Source organism: Diorhabda carinulata, chromosome 5 (assembly GCF_026250575.1).
Source record: "Diorhabda carinulata isolate Delta chromosome 5, icDioCari1.1, whole genome shotgun sequence".
In the NCBI taxonomy this organism is placed as follows: Eukaryota; Metazoa; Arthropoda; class Insecta; order Coleoptera; family Chrysomelidae; genus Diorhabda; species Diorhabda carinulata.
This window is the reverse complement of record NC_079464.1, coordinates 31,110,914-31,131,648: the sequence shown is the minus strand read 5'-3', so window position 1 is coordinate 31,131,648 and position 20,735 is coordinate 31,110,914. Positions and strand designations below refer to the sequence as shown.

The 20,735-nt window shown below is 30.6% G+C and overlaps 4 protein-coding genes across 6 annotated transcripts; 2 read left to right on the top strand and 2 right to left on the bottom strand.

The window, feature by feature from the left end:
• Positions 1–11: 11 nt before the first annotated feature.
• On the bottom strand, positions 12–4,650 carry LOC130894615 (ceramide phosphoethanolamine synthase). The gene is made up of 5 exons (XM_057801542.1): positions 4,063–4,650; positions 3,691–4,002; positions 3,346–3,638; positions 3,086–3,284; positions 12–2,633 (listed from the first exon to the last, which is right to left on the bottom strand). Exons 1-5 carry the CDS (start codon positions 4,371–4,373, stop codon positions 2,363–2,365), a joined length of 1,386 nt encoding a protein of 461 aa, XP_057657525.1. The 5' UTR covers positions 4,374–4,650; the 3' UTR covers positions 12–2,362.
• A 15-nt stretch (positions 4,651–4,665) lies between these two features.
• On the top strand, positions 4,666–7,475 carry LOC130894611 (another transcription unit protein-like). Its single transcript, XM_057801537.1, has 9 exons — positions 4,666–5,429; positions 5,496–5,706; positions 5,761–5,936; positions 5,995–6,170; positions 6,231–6,436; positions 6,501–6,663; positions 6,718–6,933; positions 6,986–7,172; positions 7,220–7,475. Exons 1-9 carry the CDS (start codon positions 4,754–4,756, stop codon positions 7,369–7,371), a joined length of 2,163 nt encoding a protein of 720 aa, XP_057657520.1. The 5' UTR covers positions 4,666–4,753; the 3' UTR covers positions 7,372–7,475.
• A 975-nt stretch (positions 7,476–8,450) lies between these two features.
• LOC130894619 (trafficking protein particle complex subunit 3) lies at positions 8,451–10,774 on the bottom strand. The gene is made up of 3 exons (XM_057801546.1): positions 10,561–10,774; positions 10,096–10,506; positions 8,451–8,658 (listed from the first exon to the last, which is right to left on the bottom strand). The coding sequence occupies exons 1-3, from the start codon at positions 10,597–10,599 to the stop codon at positions 8,572–8,574; spliced, it is 537 nt and encodes a 178-aa protein (XP_057657529.1). The 5' UTR covers positions 10,600–10,774; the 3' UTR covers positions 8,451–8,571.
• Positions 10,775–11,297: 523 nt separating this feature from the next.
• LOC130894606 (Fanconi anemia group M protein) lies at positions 11,298–20,696 on the top strand. Of its 3 annotated transcripts, XM_057801522.1 has the most exons (17): positions 11,298–11,465; positions 11,520–11,658; positions 11,710–11,901; positions 11,951–12,205; positions 12,256–12,402; positions 14,116–14,240; positions 14,293–14,402; positions 14,466–14,587; positions 14,649–14,873; positions 14,931–15,213; positions 15,274–15,383; positions 16,480–16,591; positions 16,973–17,149; positions 17,208–19,228; positions 19,916–20,088; positions 20,141–20,243; positions 20,456–20,696. In XM_057801522.1, the coding sequence occupies exons 1-17, from the start codon at positions 11,440–11,442 to the stop codon at positions 20,621–20,623; spliced, it is 4,488 nt and encodes a 1,495-aa protein (XP_057657505.1). In that variant the 5' UTR covers positions 11,298–11,439; the 3' UTR covers positions 20,624–20,696. The 3 variants fall into 3 exon arrangements, with proteins under 3 accessions (XP_057657505.1, XP_057657507.1, XP_057657508.1); XM_057801524.1 differs by lacking the exons at positions 11,298–11,465; positions 11,520–11,658 and having other exon boundaries at positions 11,819–11,901; positions 11,955–12,205; XM_057801525.1 differs by lacking the exons at positions 11,298–11,465; positions 11,520–11,658; positions 11,710–11,901; positions 11,951–12,205; positions 12,256–12,402 and adding an exon at positions 13,305–13,940.
• The last annotated feature ends 39 nt before the right edge of the window (positions 20,697–20,735 follow it).

Here is a 20,735-nt window from a genome sequence, read left to right as displayed (position 1 = left end):
AAATCTCCAAAAACATTTCAATATTTTTATTCAAAAATCAAATCAAACTTGTAAATTTAACAATAATATGGACATATAAATAAATAATTTACAATTTGACCTAAACGTTCTATAAATATCTAATAAATTAAACTTTGGAAGGTACACTTTTTTCAAAATTATCATTTTTGGAAAAAGAAACTAGATTAAAATGGAAGATTAACCCTAATTTTTATGAAATATATATAAATGGTCCCTGCAACATTTACAATCCAAGAATCATTTCCACAAAATGTATTTTATTTAAAACAAAAAAACATTTTTGGCAAATTTAAACTCTAAATCGCAACTTATGACACTTGGAAATACAATTTTTCCATTAAAACCAAAACTGTGGAATTATTCTTGGAAACAACATTTCGTAGAAGCAAAACTAACAAGATGCAAGTCTTTGGTTATAAGAAAAATTCATTCTAAATAAAATATTTAAACAGTCTAATCATTACCTCAGTTCATTTTTTTTTTTAAATATATAGTGGCGCTCAATAATTTGGAAACTTCTTATCGTACAAGCAAGTTTTGTATACATTTTACAAATATTCATTCGTACTGTCCACAAACATGGGTAAGAACAAATTCAAATGGAAAAAGTCATCCCACAATCTACACAAGAAAACAATATCTCGAATGAATTCAATATCATAATTATGATGGATGGATATAACATATAAACGACCAAAGAGGCTCCATTAATGCCAATTATGGAACCGGAACCAGGTTAACAAGATTGAAGTGGTTCCTAGAGGAGCCCTTAGATAAATTCTGTGGAATCTTAGATGGATGTAACCTACTGGAAGGTACTAAGACAGATGTAATTGGGAACTATAACCAAAGATGCTCCGTTAATGCCAATTATGGAACCGGAACCTGGTTACAGAGAAGCGAAACAGTTTTAATTACAATTGCCAATAGTCATAACAGATTTGTTGATAAAAATTATCAAAACTGTTTGTAAAAAGATACTAAAATTGAAAGTGGAGATTCTATGAACTGCAAGTACCAGCGGAGCACATTTTGGGTCACTGAGATTCCAAGTACTAGACAGGGAAGCCCTAGCAAGGTACCGCATTAAAGATTCGGTCTCTAATCTGATAGATACTCTATATTTAGAGAATCACAATAGATATGAAATTGTATCGGATTAGGTTACAAGCCACTCTTACGAAACCCAGTCAAAAGAAGAAAAATTGCAACAAAAAATGAGTAATCAATATTTTTAAACCGGTATAAATAACTTACTTAATAAGAAATTTCTAAATTACCATTCTAAGAGGAAGATGAAGACAAATTCCTAATTTGTGCATGAATAGTCACTACTCAAGTATACAGAGTGTCCAGCCGAAACAACTTCATCCAAAATTTTATTTCTAAGCGATTAAAACATTTTGAAGATGATGCTGTTTAATCAGAATTTGAAGTAAAAAAATTTTAGTATATTATGGAAGCTGGCAGTGTTATCAATTTTTGGTTTACCAGTTTTTTTCACTATTTTTTTTTAAAATTTGAAAATTATAAGATATTTTATCACTATACGCCTATACAAAGAACCAAATTAAGTTTTTGGGCAGAAAAATAATCACATACAATTAAATGAGATTAGAAGGACATAAAATCATGTAGTTTTCGATTGACAAAAAAAAATTGAACACACAACTACTTTTGGATAATTTAATAAGTTTATATGATCCCAAATATTAAGTATTTAATCACATGATCTATAAATATCACTTTAATTAGTAATCGAGACAAAAATTGTCGTTATTGTGCCAATTAACTAAAATTTCCAACGAAACCTGTTCGAATAATTACAATGTTATCGAAATGAAGTACCTAGACTAAAAGAAAATATTTAGACATCAATTTTCGTCGAAAATATAAGCTCATAGGATGAAAATTGAAATTTTAAATAACCAACAACCTTCTAATCTATAAAACTGTCCTTAAACCCTTATGGTAATAAGGAATCCAAGTTTGGGGTTGTGCCAAATCGATATCGGTTAACATAATTCGAAGGTTTCAATCCAAGGCACTAAAGACTTTAGAAAATACCATTCACATTGACCAGAAAATCCTGTATATTAGAAATGCGATTCTGAATTAAACAATAAGACAAAGAATTATTCGATAACGGTTCAGATACATCAAAACTTGTTAAGGTAAATATGTAAATATATTAATAAAAAAAAAATTTGGAAGATAGTAAAGACATTTAGGGGCAAGGTTAAGTCAAAATTCTCTCTTTTTCATTTTTTTTTCACATTAATATTAAATAAATTAATTAATAGGCTGAATGTCCCTTTAGTTGTACCGATTTAAAATTCAATTACTTATTCTTACTGTCCTCTGTGTTAATACTTGTTTTGCTATTAGTTTTCGAATTTCTATTATTATCCAAGGCAGTCCGACTCCTCTTTACTGACGTTCCTTGAAAGGGCGCAGACCTAAACGATTGAGATATCTGCCTTTTGACATCGAAAAATAATCCGTGTATAAATTTAACAATATTTCCAGCTATTTGTTTCGGCGATTCGTATTCGTTTGGAATTATACCTTCGACGCTAGATTCAAAATATGAAAAAAGTGGAAACCAAACACTGTAAAAAAAAACATAAATTATAAACTTTGAATAAATTTGAATTTTTGATAACTAAACACACACTTTACAACACAATTACACATCCAGCTCTTTTGAAATTGATTAATATCGGTCTTGAAATATTGTAATCTACTGAAACTTTTGTTTTTCCTAAAATTTTTCATCCAAAACATCTTCTCCAGAACCCCTTTATGCCCTTTCGAACATCAGAGTATTGGAATTTTACTTTTCATCCACTTTTTTTCTATTTCGTTTCCTTTTTTGCTTCCCTAATTTATTTCTGTTTTTTGTTGTTTTGTATGCCTCCTTATTTCCTTTGATTTTACTCATATTTTCCTCTTAACCATTTTAATATTTCTTCGGTCCAGTATCGGGTTTTGCGATGCTTTCTTTTGATCATCTTTTTAACTTTATCTAAAACATTGTTTTTAAAAAGTATAATGTACTTACCGAGTCCTTGTGGAATCCCTTTGCATCAAAGCCTGGTTATTAGATAAAGTGTGATAATACAAAAACAATCTACTAGAAATATAGAAAGCTACAAAGACATCAATGGAATAATGCTCGTGAGCAGCTAATATGAAAAATATCCCGAACATATTCATCATCCAGGAGAGAGTGTGGAGGTAATAAATATGTCTTGGGGTATCTAAAACACGTTCGATATAATTTTTTTTATATATATTCATATATAATTTTTTAATACTTACATTCGGTAATAAAAAAATTTAACATTGTTAACGCCACTGTATGTCCACTGAACATGTAATCACCACAAGTTCTTACACCTCTTATGGATAAACCGGCGCCTCTCCAAATCACGAACGCTTGGGATAATTTTCTAGCCAAATCAGCGAAAATTCCGTTCGCTTGGGTCGTATAGAACCGAGGTTGGCACTGTAAATGAGAACCTGGGACGCTTAAGGAAGTTATCAACATTGTAACACAACGTAAAAGGAAAACCGTCCCGGAAAGAGCGAAAAATCTTCTCATTAAGATGAATCTACAAATAGACACTTGACATATTCACCCCTGCAAAGTTTAATAGTACTCACCTATATTTGTGAAAAATTAATACGATGAGCCACATGGTAAACAGTAATGTGCCTGTTATTTCACACATATCGAAAGCCCAAGGAATTAGAGGAACGTTATCTAAAAATATATCTGGAAGAGGAGGATATTTTTCCATATCAGGTACTCTGTCATGTACTATAACCATAACGAAAGCAGTAATCCAAGTAACTGCAACTACATACATAAAGCTCAAAAATGCTTTTCTTTTCTCAGGTGGATACTTCGGTTTGCCATCTTCAGATAAAGGCGGAGATATTCTTTCAGAATCTCCGTATTCACTCTCGGTTTTACTATAATATTAAATTATAACTAATAAACATTTAACTCACCTATTAAAACCAAGTACTTACATATAATGATTTTGGCATGTGTAAGTATGACAATGTTGTTCTAAAATACCAAGTGTTTGAAGAGTATTTTGATTTTCCCTCTGTAATAACTTGCATAGTAAATAAAGGCACTTTCTGTCTTTTAAATTTAATCTGTTCAATGGATCTTGGCCAAAATCGCTATCATTCAAAAGTAGCAAACATTTTCCATCTACTCCATTTTCTTCACATAATATTATAAGGCTTTGTTCCGAAAGACCTTCGTTTTTTAAATAGATTTTGGTTTGCTCAGCTGACCAGTTTATTACCGAAGATTCAGTATCTACTGCCATTTTATATATAAATACTTAAAACCTTTTTGTTACAAGAGCAAAGGTTCGTTCAGGTGTTAGTCATTATAACAAATACTGATAAGCCAACGTTTTGTTTCAATTGTACTGAGCATAATTAAAAAATAGTTTCATTTGCCACATCCGTTCTAACCTAAAATTATCTGTCAATTATAGAAAACAATAAAAAAAACCGAAATTCCTTTGGGTCCAGCTACTCTCACTTCAAACTTTTTACTCCGCCCACCTCGATTGTGATTTGTCCGTTAAAAAGAAATATGGCAGCCAAATTATTATTCGTCAAGCAGTTTTGAAGAAAAGTTAGGTTATGATACTATGTAGTTGTTTGTAATTTTAAATTTTAAAAAATCGTGTTTTAAAATATGTCTTCAGATACAGGATCGGATAACGAGTCGGATCGAAGTATTACTCCCAGTAGAGGACCAGCGCCTACTCCGGGACACGGTTTAGATAGATCGGCGTCAAATTCTCCAGCCTTTAATAAATCTAGAGAAGTAAGTCAATCACGATCTAGAGGCTCTAGGTCTCGTTCAGGAACACCCCATTCACGAATTTCCGCATCACCTAAATCGCACAGATCCGGATCTGGCGATTCCCAAAGATCCGGATCTCAAACTTCTAGGCGATCTGGTTCGCACGTTTCGAATAGGTCTGAATCCCGCACATCTCATAAATCGGGTTCCCCTGCTTCTCATCGATCAGGTTCTCAAGTATCTCACAGATCAGGTTCCCAGACATCCCATAGATCAGGATCCCGTGCATCTAATAGATCAGGTTCGCACACTTCTCGTAGATCAGGTTCTCCATCTTCTCATGTGTCTAGAAGATCAGGATCTCACGTATCTAGGAGATCTGGTTCCCATATTTCAAGAAAATCACATGCTTCTAATAGAGCAGGATCTGTTGGTTCAAATAAATCTGCCAAATCTAATAAGTCTGCAACATCAAATAGGTCAAGATCAGGTTCTGCTGGATCGAATAAATCAGCATCACCTGCTTCGAGAAGATCGGGATCGGCTGCTTCTAATAAATCTGTAGGTAAGTGAGTAGTTTTCTTTTTTTGATAATAAGGTTTATTTGTACTTTTGGTATGTTTGTATATAGGTTCGAGAAAATCTAGATCGAGGTCGGTTTCTGAAACATCTAAAAGATCAGCTTCGGCAGCTTCTAAGAGATCTGCCTCAGCCGAATCTCATAAATCTAGATCGGATTCAGCAGCTTCTAAATCATCTAGATCAGCTTCCGGTGGATCTAGAAGATCTGGATCAGAATCTGCTGCATCTAGAAGGAGTAGTAAATCTAGATCAAGATCCAGGTAGGTGTTGTTCTATATTATAAATGATTTTTAATATTTATTTATGTGTGGTAGGTCAAAGTCAAAAAATCGAAGTAGATCAAACAGCCCCAATTTACAAATTGATGATGAACGTAGCCAAGAAAAAAGACAAAGAGATAGTTCTGAGGAACCGGTAACTACTAAAAAACGAAAAGCAGCTGTTTCAGATAGTGAAGATGAAGATCGTACAGGAGGAGAGAAAGAAAAAGGTAAATTTATATATATTTTTTTATTATATTATTTCTACTATAAATTTCATTATTTCAGTTGATGCTGCTGATATTTTTGGTGATGCCGATGATATTAGTATCAGTAGTGAAGATGAAAAAAAAGAAGATGATGTGAGATCAGATAGAGAAGATGATATAAGAAGATCTAGATCAGATGATGAAAGACGTTCGAGATCTGGAGACGAAGCAGAACAAAGACCAACTATTGACGACGTTAGTATTAAATAAATAAGATTTCAGTGGAAAATTCGATTATATTTAAATATTTTTTAGGAAGAAGATAAAGAAAACGAGCCCGAACCTATTCCAGAGACTAGAATTGACGTTGAAGTACCTAAAATTACATGCGATTTAGGTAAAGACATACATTTTGTGAAGTTACCTAATTTTTTATCTGTCGAAACAAGACCTTTTGATCCTGAAACATACGAAGATGAAATTGACGAAGAAGAAACTTTAGATGAAGAAGGTAGAGCAAGGTATTAACTATTTCTTTATTTTTTACCATACAATTTTTGTAATTTTCACATTTTCTAATTTTAGATTAAAATTAAAAGTGGAAAATACAATAAGGTGGAGAGAATATGTGGATAACGAAGGGAATATTAAAAAAGAATCGAATGCTAGAGTAGTAAGATGGTCAGACGGTTCCTATAGTTTACATTTAGGTTCCGAAATATTCGATGTATATAAACAACCCTTACAGGTAGACCACCTTATATTTTCCAAAAAGAATTTAATATTAAAATAATTTTTTTAGGGTGATCATAACCATTTGTTTATTCGTCAAGGTACGGGTTTGCAAGGACAAGCAGTATTCAGGACCAAACTCAGTTTTAGACCACATTCCACGGAAAGTTTCACTCATAGAAAGATGACTCTTTCATTAGCAGACAGATCTACTAAGACGACCGGTATTAAAATTATGTCTCAAGTTGGGGTCGATCCGGATTTAGATAAAGCTACTAGATTGAAAGTAAGTTTCGTAAAAATTCAATTTTCCACAAAATTGTTATTGATTTTCACAGAAAGAGGAAGAGAAACTTAGACAATCAGCTACCAAACAAAAGGCGATAAGAAAAAAATCTGATAATGCTGCTAGAGCTCATACGAATAGTTTTACAAGAGAAGAAGACGGTAGTGATGATGAAGGAGCCATTTCACTTGCGGCCATTAAGAGTAAATACAAAGGTGGAAGTGCTGCTGTAACCAAAGGTGAGATTAATACTCCAATTACTCCAAAAATAAAACTTCAATTTTAGGAGGAGCGATATACTCATCAGATGAAGACGGTTCTGACTTTGAGAACAGCAGAACGAAAAAGAGAGGAAAATCAGGGAGGGCACTTAAAGATTCTGACGATGAAAACGAAGGTAATGGAGATAATAACGAAAGTGTTAGTGAAGACGAATAGTTATCAGTAATATTAAGATTTCTAATTAATTTCGATTTTTCTTTTTGATTCCGTAAAGTTGTAAATTATGTCAATAAAAGTAATTTATAATTTTTATGAAAAAATTGTGGAATGCTTCTTAGTATATGGTATAAAACAATCCTTCATCACCAAGTATATGACTAAACTTTATTTTTTCAACATAAAACACCCACTGGGCGTTTTATTCTAGCTCACAGGGTTCCTAATGGGGTTACACTAAACTTATCATATTAAAAGCACTTTCATTTCACTAGTTCAAATTTTTTGGTCCTTTTAAGTCTTCTTTCACTTCCAGTCCGGTCTGGTAATTGGATTTCTTCGACATTCACTTGTTGGCAAAGCTTATTTTTTTGTCTTTTGGTTAAATTTGTGATAGTTTTTTCATTAGTTTCCACCTGCAGGTTTCTATGAAGATCACTGTTCCGATTATACCAGGGGACATTTGAACTACTTGTTGATGAAGCCTTTTTTTTCAATCTTTTGGTTAAATTGTTCATTATTTTCCATCTGCAGGTTCCTATGAAAATCATAGTTTCGAATATACCTGGGGACATTTGAACTACTTGTTGATTGAGCCTTTTATCATGTCTTTTGGTTAAATTGATGATAAATTGTTCATCAGTTTCCATCTGCAGGTTCCTATAAAGATCACTGTTCCGAATATACCAGGGGACATTTGAACTACTTGTTGATGAAGCCTTTTTTCCTAACTAAAAGTCATCAATAGATAAAGTAATTCATAAGAAAGGTATAAAGATGAAATTGTTCACAGTTTGGTGTAAATCGATTGAAATATGACAACAATTGGGAGTATCTGTTGATTTGGAAGCTTTTGTCAAGAAAACTGTCTAATCCTTTTTTGATATTATAAAATAACTCATGGTACAATGTTCCTCTTGTATTGATCTACAAGAACTTCTACAATATTTTTAAAAGATAGCATAATAGATCTGAAACCGTCATGTACAATAAGGTAATTGGAAATTTATTTATACAATTATGTTATTTAGCTGTATAAATTTGAGTTATTGCACATTTTTCACTATTCACAGGACTAGTTTATATTTGACGTATATATGTTTTATTTTCCTCAAAATAAATAGTATAAATATTCAATAAAAAAATGGAATAAAATTTAAACTATCAATTATATATAATAATAAATTTTTTATATGGTAATTAATCTTCTCCGGCTGGCATTGCGTCTTCCAATCTTCTGATAAACTTGACTCTTATTTCCGTATTTTGATCACCTTTTAATTGATCCTAAAATAAAATTTTAACGTTCAAAAAAAATAAATAAAGTACTGGTGAAATAGTTTTCTAATGATTTATCTATATAATTATTGATAATATTGTTATATTTCAAAAATCTACCCAACACTTGATAATATAACATTAGAAACTTTGAAAGAATAAAACTTACATTAATAGTGCAGTAAATCAAATTATCTAATATATATTCCGCTTGATTTATTGTAGGAACTTTTTTCTTTAGGTCCCTTTTTCTTTCCCATTCTTCTCCTTCTTCCAGCACAATGCTCTGACCAAACTATCTATGTTATTTTAGGCTTTTTGTACATAATATTTCTCTTTTTGTATATATATTCCAAATACCTTCTGTTATTTTGACTTTGTCATATATTTTTTCCCATATTTCCAGTCTATTCTTATCTTTTTTTTGTCCAGGTTTTTGATGCATACAGAACTACGAGGTATATTATACTCTAATTGAAGGCTTTTCATATATCATCATTAGTTCTCTGTTTGTATGTCCTCCTCAAATATCTTCTGCCATATATTTTTCTTTTCCATATTTCCAGTTTATCCTCATCTCTTTTTGTCATCATCCATGCTGCTGATCTTATTTCATATGTTCTTATTTTGAATGCTCTTGAAAAGTTTCTACTCTTTCTTATTCTTACTTAAGAATTCACTCTCTTCCTCTTATATTCTTCTAGATTTGTAAATGTAAAACCTAGATGATTAAATTGATCAACGTTCTCAAAGGTGTATTTTCTAGTTGTTATTCATTTCATATTTTTGCTTCATCTATGAGTTCAGGGCGAATTTCCAAGTGTTTTGTTTTCTTTTCATTTATTCGTAAGCCAAACTTTCCACAATTTCACTAAAAACCTTTTCCAATTCTTTCTACGATCTTTTTAGTCATCGACATGTTTTATGGTGACTATTACTATTTCTAGTATAGTATTAATTAATTTCACCTTGTCTTGGTTCTTCTTTATTCATTTTTTTCAAATACTGTACAAAGAAGAGTATACAGAGGTAGTATTATAAATTCGCAGTACAATGAAACAGAAAAATAAAGCAATTCATAAACTGATTTCAATAATAATTGGAAATATATTAAATTCAAAAGAATAATTATCTTCTATCATTATTGAAATAAAAATTTCTGATAAATTCACTAATAAATACCATAAAATAAAATTAATGGTAGAGAAATACAGTCAAAGAAACCTAGGAGAACTTCAGAATAGTAACAGTTCAGTGGATAATACAAAAAATAGAATTAAAGGACCAAATATGGAATTTGGAGAAGATTGACTACAATTTTGGAGCCAGTTTAGTAAAATTCATGAATTATATGACAACAATAAATTACAATATTTAAATCTACTGTTATAAATATATTATCAATTGTCAGGTAGAATATTATGTTACAATTTGTTTTCTACACACCTGCACTATCCAACTTTGTACATCTAGTTGTACCATTTCAAGAGCACCTCTAATAACCCCGCAAATTAAATTACAATATTTCAAAGATTTCAAATCATCGGGAAGCTCTACCAGTTCTGTCAAAGGATTCGAATCCAATATGAAAGAAAATTCGTCGCCTGATGGACTCCAATTAGTTACATTAGGTTGGATTCCTAAATACATTTTAAACGCGCTTTGAATTTTATCTGCGGTGTCTTTTAAATCTAAACATCTTCCCGTGCCAGTTTTAGCTAAAAAATCTTCAATGAGTCGTATACCCATATTGTAACCCAATCTTTCAAGCTGTTTAGATACATCGTCAACATTATCCAAATCTTTAATCATCTGTGCTACTAGAGCTCCGTAAGTTAGTGTTACTAATTCAGAATTCTACAAAAATATTGCGTTAGTGGGAGTGTATATCTGTTTAATTTGACTACGTACAACTTTCTTGACATCAAAACGAGTTGACGAACGAGACATCGTCTAGATTCGACTATAAAAATATAATTTGGGGTAATTCACAATAACTATTTAATATAATTGATTTAGAATTTGTGAAAACTGAATATTAGTAACTTAACCTATATCAATTAATAAAGCGTCAAAGTAAATTATCTATGCTGACACCACAGAACATCCTCTTGTATGTTTTGTGACTGACACTTCACGGTGCGTTCCACAGAACATATGGTATGTTCTCTGGCTGACAAACATCTCACGGTGCGTTTTTAAGTTATCTCTAATTGTAATGTAAGTTGCATAATGCCTGTTCACAAATGATTCATAGTTCTCCGAAAACTCTAACGCACTTTCAAAATTGTCGTGCGCTTCTGAATTTTTAGTTTCTCAGCTCACACTGATTCCGTAAATCTGATTACGTTAGTTAGTTAATTATAAAATTTTTCGGAATCGATTGGAAATTGACAGCTGATCCTAAATCAGAACGTGTCTGTCTTTAATTATAGAACTTTAAACAACGTACATTTTTTATTATTTTAATTTCATTCATTCATTTTTTTCTTGATATTTTGCTCAGTTTTCTAAAGATAACGAACGTAATTCTGATTAATTTGCGAATATGCAGATCGTAATAGTTTTATCCGATCGTAGTTTCCGAAAAGCTCTAATATGTACCAAACATTCACCTGGTGGTTGTTTAATTGATACGTAAACATAATACGATATTAAAAAAAGAAGAACATTCTAAACAAATAGTTTGAATTTGTAACAGAAGATTAGATGTTTGTGCGTGTTTTGATAATAAATAAAAAATAATAGATAGTTCGAAATTTTTTATAAAATAAGTTTCGTGATCTGAGCATGAGTGATAATTTAAACCGATCATTGTAAGAAAGTTGATTAGTTTTAATTTCAATTGAATTAAAATTAAATTGTTTTAGAGGTCTTCACTTATCTACAGATCCGGAGACTCAAGGTTTTGATTTACAAGCGGGTGAAACATGGATTTACCCAACAAACTATCCAGTGCGCGAATATCAATTCAATATTACCCAAAAGGCATTACTTAAGAATACTCTTGTATGTTATTGATATTGTAGTTAAAATCATTATTTAACTTATTTATTTCAGGTTAGTTTGCCTACAGGTTTAGGCAAAACTTTTATAGCAGCTGTAGTAATGTTTAACTTCTTTCGATGGTATCCTCTTGGTAAAGTGGTGTTCATGGCCCCGACAAGACCTTTGGTAAAACAACAAATAGATGCTTGTTATGATATAATGGCTATTCCGAGAGACAGTACAATTGAAATGACTGGAACTAAGGTAATATATTAATAATTAAATGGTTACATAAAGTTATGCATACATTCAGTTAGCTAGCTCTAGAGAAGAAATGTGGAATAAGAAGAGAGTATTTTTTGTGACTCCACAAATATTACAAAATGATTTGGATAAATTCGAAAGTCTGGGAACTAAAATTAAATGTTTGGTATTTGATGAAGCGCATAGAGCTAGAGGAAATCACGCTTATTGTGAAGTTATCCGAAAACTATCAAATTCTAATAAATTTTTTAGAGTTTTAGCATTAAGTGCTACACCAGGAGGAACTATTGGTGACGTTTTAGAGGTAAATAAACATCAAATTATCATTAATTTCTTTTAATAATTTTATTCCAGGTAGTTCAGAATTTATTGATATCCCATTTAGAATTTCGAACTGAAGAAAGTTTGGACGTGCGATCTTATGTTTTCCAAAGAAATTTAACAACCGTTGTAGTACCCCTAGGAGGTAAACTGCAAGAAATCAAAGATTCTTATATGAAAGTAAGTGTTTTCTTTTATATACATTGTTTTTATACAATTTCAATATATATATTTAATATTATCTCAATAATTAATTAAGATAAAGAAATAAGGCAATCCTGGATGTAATATTACAACTTCTGTAATCTCTTGTGCCCCCTATTACATCTGCTAAACTGTTGAAAGATGACTGTTCAGTATTAAACTCCCAGATCTATCACCAACCATTAAGAAGATCGTTTACCAACGATTTTCTGCCTTGTATTTTGATGTCAGGGAAGTCAGTTTCCATATAGAACTTGTCTTTATTTTCTACAAGACTTAATAACTTCTTAGGTACATAGTTTTGTGGGCGGCAAAGGGCCAACCTTTTGATGTCATTATTTTGGGATGTCCTCTACAGAAGTTTGTTCCCGCCAAGCCATTCATCCTGGAGCCGTTAGTGTACCAGGTGGCTTCATTATTTAATATAGCTGACTACTCTAAATTTAAAACCACCATAAATAATTAATTAACACAAAATTGCCTGAATATTTGAATGTTTTACTACAAAAATTGATTAGTTCGTATTAAAACAGCGTTGCCAGACTAAAAGTTGATTGAAGTTTAAAGAAATTTAAAACAATAAGGTTATGTTTATATTTAATATTAATGAGTTACTATATACATATTTCACTATATTAAAAATATTTTTTAGTTAAATTCAACAAGCGTTTTTGGTATTATTATTATTAGCTAATAAAATGTTTATAAAGTTCGATTTTATGTGGTAAATAACTGTCCAAACTGGTAGATATTGTAATAAAACTTGACAATTTTACCTAAACAAGTTTTGTTTTGAGATATATTTACTATATAATAATTATTGTAAGTAGTACGAATTATAAACAACACAGTTTGGCAACGCTGCTATATTGAAAGGGCAGTAGTTCAAATGTACCGATGTCAAGTTAATGTCAAAATCAGCTGATTTAAATCATTGTAACGTAAACAAAGAACTTTTTATATTTACTAAACCATTTTATAAAGTTAATTTGTGAAAATGATCTTTTGTTGTGACAATAACTTCAAATTTGGTTTCTATCGTCTGCCTGTGGTTCTCAATAACAAAAATTAAAAGAACTTTCATTTGTACGAAGAGAAAAATGATTGAATGTTATAAATAGCGGAGGCTTGGAGTCACTGATCCACTGCTATCTCTCAGTGATGCGTGCATTTAATTCCTTATTATCGGTCATTGCCAGTCAAAATGACCAGTAACTCAATGATGGGAGTCCCAGTAGGAGCCTAGCTGGGGCTGTACATATGGACCCTGTGACTGACACCCGAGTCGTTGGACTCTGTCAAGTTACATTCTTATTTTTGGGGTTTTTCCGTACAAGACCACCACATGATGGCCCCGTATGAGTGAGCAGTTTCATTTAATAAAACCATTGATTTGAACTAATTCAGTCTATGAAAAATCATACACTAGAGTAACTCTTTTGATGCTATACCAAAGATTCCACATATATTTTAGAATATCTCTGCCTGAAAGGCAGTCTCACAGGATTCTAGAGGTAGTGTGCCAGCTTCTGTCATGGTTTTTGAATCTTTTCGAAACATTCGGAATTAGTTCTTTTTTTATTTCATATCAAACTGTTTTACATTAGAATTATTTTAACGGGGCTTCTCAGTTTAGTTGTTCTATGATGTATATTGCAGTATTTGCTATATTGTTTTACATTATTTCAGGTTTTAGAGTATTATACGAGGGCACTTATAAAATATAAGGTTATTCAAGGAAATTGTGCGAATTTAACGAAAGGAAAAGTTTTTATGCTTATGAAACAATATCAAACAAATAATAAGGGGACTAGGTGAGTTTTTGAATATTTTATAAATATTTTGTTTTGAATAATATTGTTTTAGTCCAAATTATGGGGAAATAATGAAATCGTTAAATATATGTATAACATTGTATCATGCAGTAGAACTTTTAATTCGACATGGTTTACGAAGCTTCCTAAATTTTTTTGAAGGTAAACAACTTGATATGCAAAGTTTAGTTCAATGTATTTTTGAATTATAATAATTTATTATAGAGCATATAGAAAAACCGTTATTTAGAGGTAATACTGAGATAAGAGCAATATTGAGCAATATAAGAGAATATATTGGACCTCTTCCTCAAGTACTACAACTTCCTAGTGGTGAATATTCACAGGTATACATAAATATACATACACATAAATAATATATTGGGTTATACTTTTTTTATATTACAGATACTTGAAAATGTGAAATTTGGTCATCCGAAATTTTATAAACTTAGAGACATTTTATTAGATCATTTTAAAGAAAACGGTGACTCCAGTAGGGCCATTGTCTTCTTCGAATACAGAGATTCAGTTACGGAGGCTTCCGTGTTACTTATTCAATCACAACCTTTGATTAAACCGAGAATTTTCGTTGGACAAAAGCAAGGAGTTACCCAGAAGTCACAAATAAATGTTAGTTTTTAAAAATTTGTTTTTACATGTGATGTTTCAAAAAATAAAAATGTTTAGGTAGTGAAAGCGTTCAGAGAAGGTCGATGTAATGTGCTTTTATCCACCAGTATAGGCGAAGAAGGTTTAGATGTTGGCGAAGTGGATCTTATAGTCTGTTTCGATATCTCCAATAAATCTCCCATTCGTATGGTGCAACGTATGGGTAGAACCGGTAGGAAGAAAGACGGAAACGTAGTGGTGTTGGTAACTGAAGGCAAGGAACAACAAACTTTGAAAGATTGTCTTATCCATAAGAATAACGTAGCGTATCACGTTTTGGGATCCAAAGAATTGGCAAACAGTGAGAATAATTTTTACATAATGAAACAATATTTCAATACTTGAATACTTTTTTTTTCAGGTATGATGCCGGAATATGCTAGATTAATACCGGAAGGATTGGTACCGAAATGCGAAAAAATATTTATTACCGTGCAAAAAGATGTTTCTAACAAAGGCGGTAATCTAAAGGTAAGATAAATAATTAATTAATACAAAATTGCTTTAGCGTTTTATCACAAAAATTGATTAGTTAATAGTAAAACAACGTTGCCAAACTTTAAAAGTTGACTAAAGTTTAAAGAAATTTAAAACAATGAGGTCATGTTGATATTTTTTATTAATGGATAAATATATATATTTGACCAAATTAAAATGTTTTTTTTTTTTTAAATAAATTCTGTGTTTTATTAACAAATTTTGTCTGTTTTTAATTGTTTTTATTATTTGCAAATGAAAAGATTTTAAATTTCAACTTAATTTAGTATACGTTAATACCTGCCTATATTTTACCATAAAAAAATGTTATATGCGTGTAATTATTGTAAATAGTCGGAATTGTAAATAACACAATTTGGCAACGCCTTTTTAATACTTTATAAATGTAGTCGCCATATTTAAAGAGCAGTAGTCCAAATGTACCGACGTTAAGTCAATGTCAAAATCAGCTGATTTCGATCATTGTACCGTAAACAAAGAACTTTTCATATTTACTGAATCATTTTATAAAGTTATTTTGGTTTAATTATAATTAATTTTTGAAAATGATCTTTTGTTGTGTAGTCAAACGTGGTAGCAATAATGTCAGATATAAATTTCGTTTCTATCGTCTTCCTGCAGTTCTCAATAACAAAAATAAAACAAACAAGGCAGATTTAACTAAAACGAAAATACAATATGCATTTTTTTGTTCTAAACGTTTTATATCAGGTATGTGGGGTCATTGTAGATATGGATTATAATCTTTATATTTGTCCTGGAAAATTAAATAACTAATAGTGTTCATATTTGTAATTTTTGGTCCACAATATTGAACCACTACAATTAAATGAATCTATATTGTTCATAAAGGTTATTTTTAATCTAATCACAACATCCCTGTCTTTTAATTGGAGTTTTAAAACTATGATTTATGTGCAAAAACAATTATAAAAATGGAAACAACAAAATGCTTCAAAAATAAGCAAAATACAATAATTATGTTCTAAAATACTCTATAAAAGCTTTTACCACCAATAATTAATTCCAAATGACTTCCTCTATAGAATATTGCATTTATATTTTGCAGAGTATGTTGAAAACTCTATCTAGTACATTATCGGAGTCTATATACTCACCGGATTTGAAAATAATTGATGTTGAAGAAAACATACCGGAGCCACAATTATATTGTACTAAAGGTAAAAAAAAAAAAAGAAATTTAACTGCTTCAAGATCCTTAATTATTGTATTTTAAACAAGTTTTTTTCCTTATTTATCAAAATCTATCAGTTAGTTGGAATTTCTGGAACATTTGGTGATATCTATATTGAAATTCCACTGAGTAGTCCTTCAAGATGGGTATAAACCAAATTTTGAAAGATTAAACAGTGTAATTATGAGTATTGGTATCATAGTACCAAATATTGAGTTCATTAACCTTCTAAAATTTAAAATTTAGTAACTTTTGGTTAAAAAATATGATCTTTGTGGTATTATCTTGATTTGTTATCATTTTTTTGAAGTATATCTGTAATAATGATTAAGTAAAATTCACATTAAGAGTATTTTCAAATTTTTAGAAGACCCGTTTGAAGAAAATGTCCCGCTACCAAATATTTTCAGTAAAAGGATCGAAAAACAACGTTCCTTTCAAGAAACAGATAGAATAGAACATTCAAGTAATTGTGATATTTTTGTTAAACTACTACAATTTGCTGAATCTCGTCGATTCAACATTCCATTAACACAACATAGTAGTAAGTACATCAGAGACCGATATCACTTTGAAATAATTAAATAAATTTTTTATTGCAGATAAAGTGGTGCAGAATAAAAATCTGAAACAAACAGACATAAGACACATGTTCTTCAAATCTCAGAGTGCTAATGATTTTGTATTACCTTCTACGGAAGGGTTACCACAACCGGTCGAAGTGAAAAATATGGAAGACAAAAATATCAACGATAGAAAATTATTTGAGGAGATAGATACGTTTTTAACAATAAAAAAGGACGAAGGAGACCAGTGTCACTTATGTCCAAGCCAGTTTAATTGTGGGAAGTTAAAATATGGACGAAAAAGTGTTAAAACTGTTTTAACTTGGATAGAATTGGATGCATCAGTTTATATTAATATAACCGAACAAGATTTGAAGAATTATGGAAAGAATTTTAATGATTCTAAATGCCAGAGTTTTCAATTTGAAGAAAGTATGAATTTTCAACTTCCCGATACCCCTAGGAATAAAATTCCTATTCAGAAAGAGAAGGAAACATTACAACTGGAAGATTTATTAGATAGTAGTATTATAAACGATATTTACAATAAAACAACAAATTTCGAAGCTCCCAAATCGTTAAAAAACTTATTGGACCGATATAGTACCTCTATAATAGATTCAATTGACTCTAACAATGCGATTTCTCAACAAAAAAGCGATAAAAACGAAGACAAAGGAGAATCTAACCAAGAAATTTTAGATTTCTTCAAATTAAAATCATTGGACAACATTTTTGATACGATCACTACGGATTCCCAGGACACTATAATTTATTCCCCCGATTTATTTGATGATGTTAACAAGGAAGATTCTTGTTCGCCAATTTTGTGTTCGTATGTTGACAAAAAGAGACCAAAAAAATATCGAAAAAATGATTCAATTGCTCCAACACAAAATAAAGAAACTACCGATAAAACAATCCCTTTAGAGCTCGATGATTTGTTGGATTTTACATTTTTTGAACTACCATCAAATAAAAAAGTTGGGACAAATGACAAAATAGATACAGTTGCAGACAATGCATTAAAAAAATCAAAAAGTATTGAAAAATTAGATAACCACAAAGTAGAATTAGATATATCGGATTTTATTGATGAGGAATTATTAAAAAGTCCTGAACTTTCTATTAAAACTAGTATCCTTGAAAGGAAACAAGCAAATAGGGTTAAAAAACTTGAAGGAAAAAATAATTTTAATGTATTCGAGGCTAATAAAGAAATTGATACTACTTTGGATGAAGATAAAGGCGTTTTAGCTTCAGAAATTGAATTATCAAAACATACGATTGATGTAAATGAAGAAAAACAATCTTGTAGTGATGAAATAAGAGATTCTAATCATGAAGATCATTTTGCAAGATATTTAGAAACCGGAGAAACTGTTGAACCGCAAAAAGATGAATTAAACAGTTGTTTCATTGGATATTCATTCAATTTTCAAAATTCTACAGATTGTAAACAACCAGTGTTTGAAAAACTAACAGAAATCACAAATCGGGATAAATTTAAAGACTTTTCGCAGTTTAAAAAGCCAAAATCGATTAATTCAAAGAACGATTTCAAAGTACCAAATATTTCAAAAAAAGAAGAGAAAGATCCTTCTCAATTAACAGTTACCCAAATTATTTCTTTGGTAAATAAAAATACTGACTGGGATGAAAATTTATCAGACTTCGACTTCAGTTTCGAAACAACAACAACAAAAAATACAACAAGTTCCAGTGAAAAATCTTGTAATAATTCCTCTACAGAGTCAATTAAATCGAAAAATAATGCATCAAAAGCGAATAAATTTAGTAACGAATGTAGGAAAAAAATAAATTTCGTTAATACATCTAATAGTGACGATGAATTCGAGACGAAGCCCAAGAGCCCTTCATGGATACGTAGGAAACCTTTAATCGCTAAATTACATACAGAAGATTCTGATGATGAGTTCGAAACTACGGTTTCAAGTGCTGCATTTGACAAAACTAAACCAGTTAAAGAGAAAGTGGTTAGAAAAAATTTATACGGTAGAAGAAATAAAGCATCAAGTAGCGGTAGGGATAAAAAGGTACAACTGAACTTTATACATGAAATTTTGAGGAACCTAGAAGAGTCTTGTTACTTCTAGGACCCCCTAGAAGATTCTTGTTAGTTCTAAGACACTCTAGAAGATTTTTGTTAGTACTAGGATACCCCAAAAGATTCTTGTTAGTTCTAGGACATCCTAGAAGATTTTTGTTAGTTCTAGGACACCCTAGAAGATTCTTGTTAGTTCTAGGACACCCCAAAAGATTCTTGTTAGTTCTAGCAGACCCCAGAAGGTCAGCGATCAAGTAGTCTGATCTGGCTTTAAACAACTTAATTCTGTTAGTTGTTTTGACCAAATAATGATCAGTCAGAATTGAGCCTTCTTTGGATGTTGTTTGTAAATGTAAAATGTCTGTTTGATACTAGCACATGGTCGATCAGATTAATTTCATCTCTTTCAGGAATTTTCTAGGTGTATGGTCTAATATTGGAAAGTTGTATACCTTCCTACACATTGTTTTACCTAAACTTCAAATAAAATACTAAAAAAATGTCATATTTAACCATACTATGACAGTATTCAGTTTCCGAAACTCTATTTATGGTGATTATAATCACAACATTGCCTAAAATTTTGAAAAAATAACATTATACATATTACATTTTATTTTTGGACAATTTTTAGATATACATTTTCATTGTTATAAAATTTTGTTTATATCTTTAGTTAGTTAATGATTTTATTCAAAACGAGGCTGAATTATCGATCTGTGATGAAATCATCATTTCTGATGACGAAGATGAATTATTAACACAAGACTGTTACGATGCTAGCTTCGTTGCAGATAATACGATTCGAGATGACACACAGATGCATGCTGTATATCTCAAATCCATTAAGTAAGTATAAACCTTGATTGGGATCAACTTTTTTATATACAAAATATTTCAGAGACATACATCCGATAAATAGATTTAAGATACCTACGAAATATAAAAACAGATCTAATGTCTTTTCGCAACAAGTCGAAGAAGAAGAGGAATTTTATTTAGATGTAAGCATATATATATATAATATATATCTAAATCGTTTTGATCTTAGGTCTCTTCTGATTCAAAATTTGAGGTTTCGACTACTTTCAGTCTTTATCAAAATATTATATTTTGACCTAAAATCAATTTAGAAACATAAACATATCAAAAGGTCTAAGAAATTCAAAAAATACATAATATTTTGGTTGCAATTGTATTTTTTTTACATTTTCAGGATTCGTTTGTAGTCCATGACGAATCTGTTGAAACTAATGTAGAATTATCACAGTTGGAAATTCTAGAAAAACAACTAGAAAATCGAAAGAAACGGAAAAAAATACTAGAAGATAATAAAAAACCAACAAAACGCAAAAGGATTATTGTAGATAGTGATAGTGATTAAAAAAAATTCAATCAAAAATAAATTTACTGTTTTATTTTATTATTATGTATATTAAAAATTATTTTGTTGAAAACTAGTTTTTTTCTCATTAAATAACCTGTGGTAAAGCTTA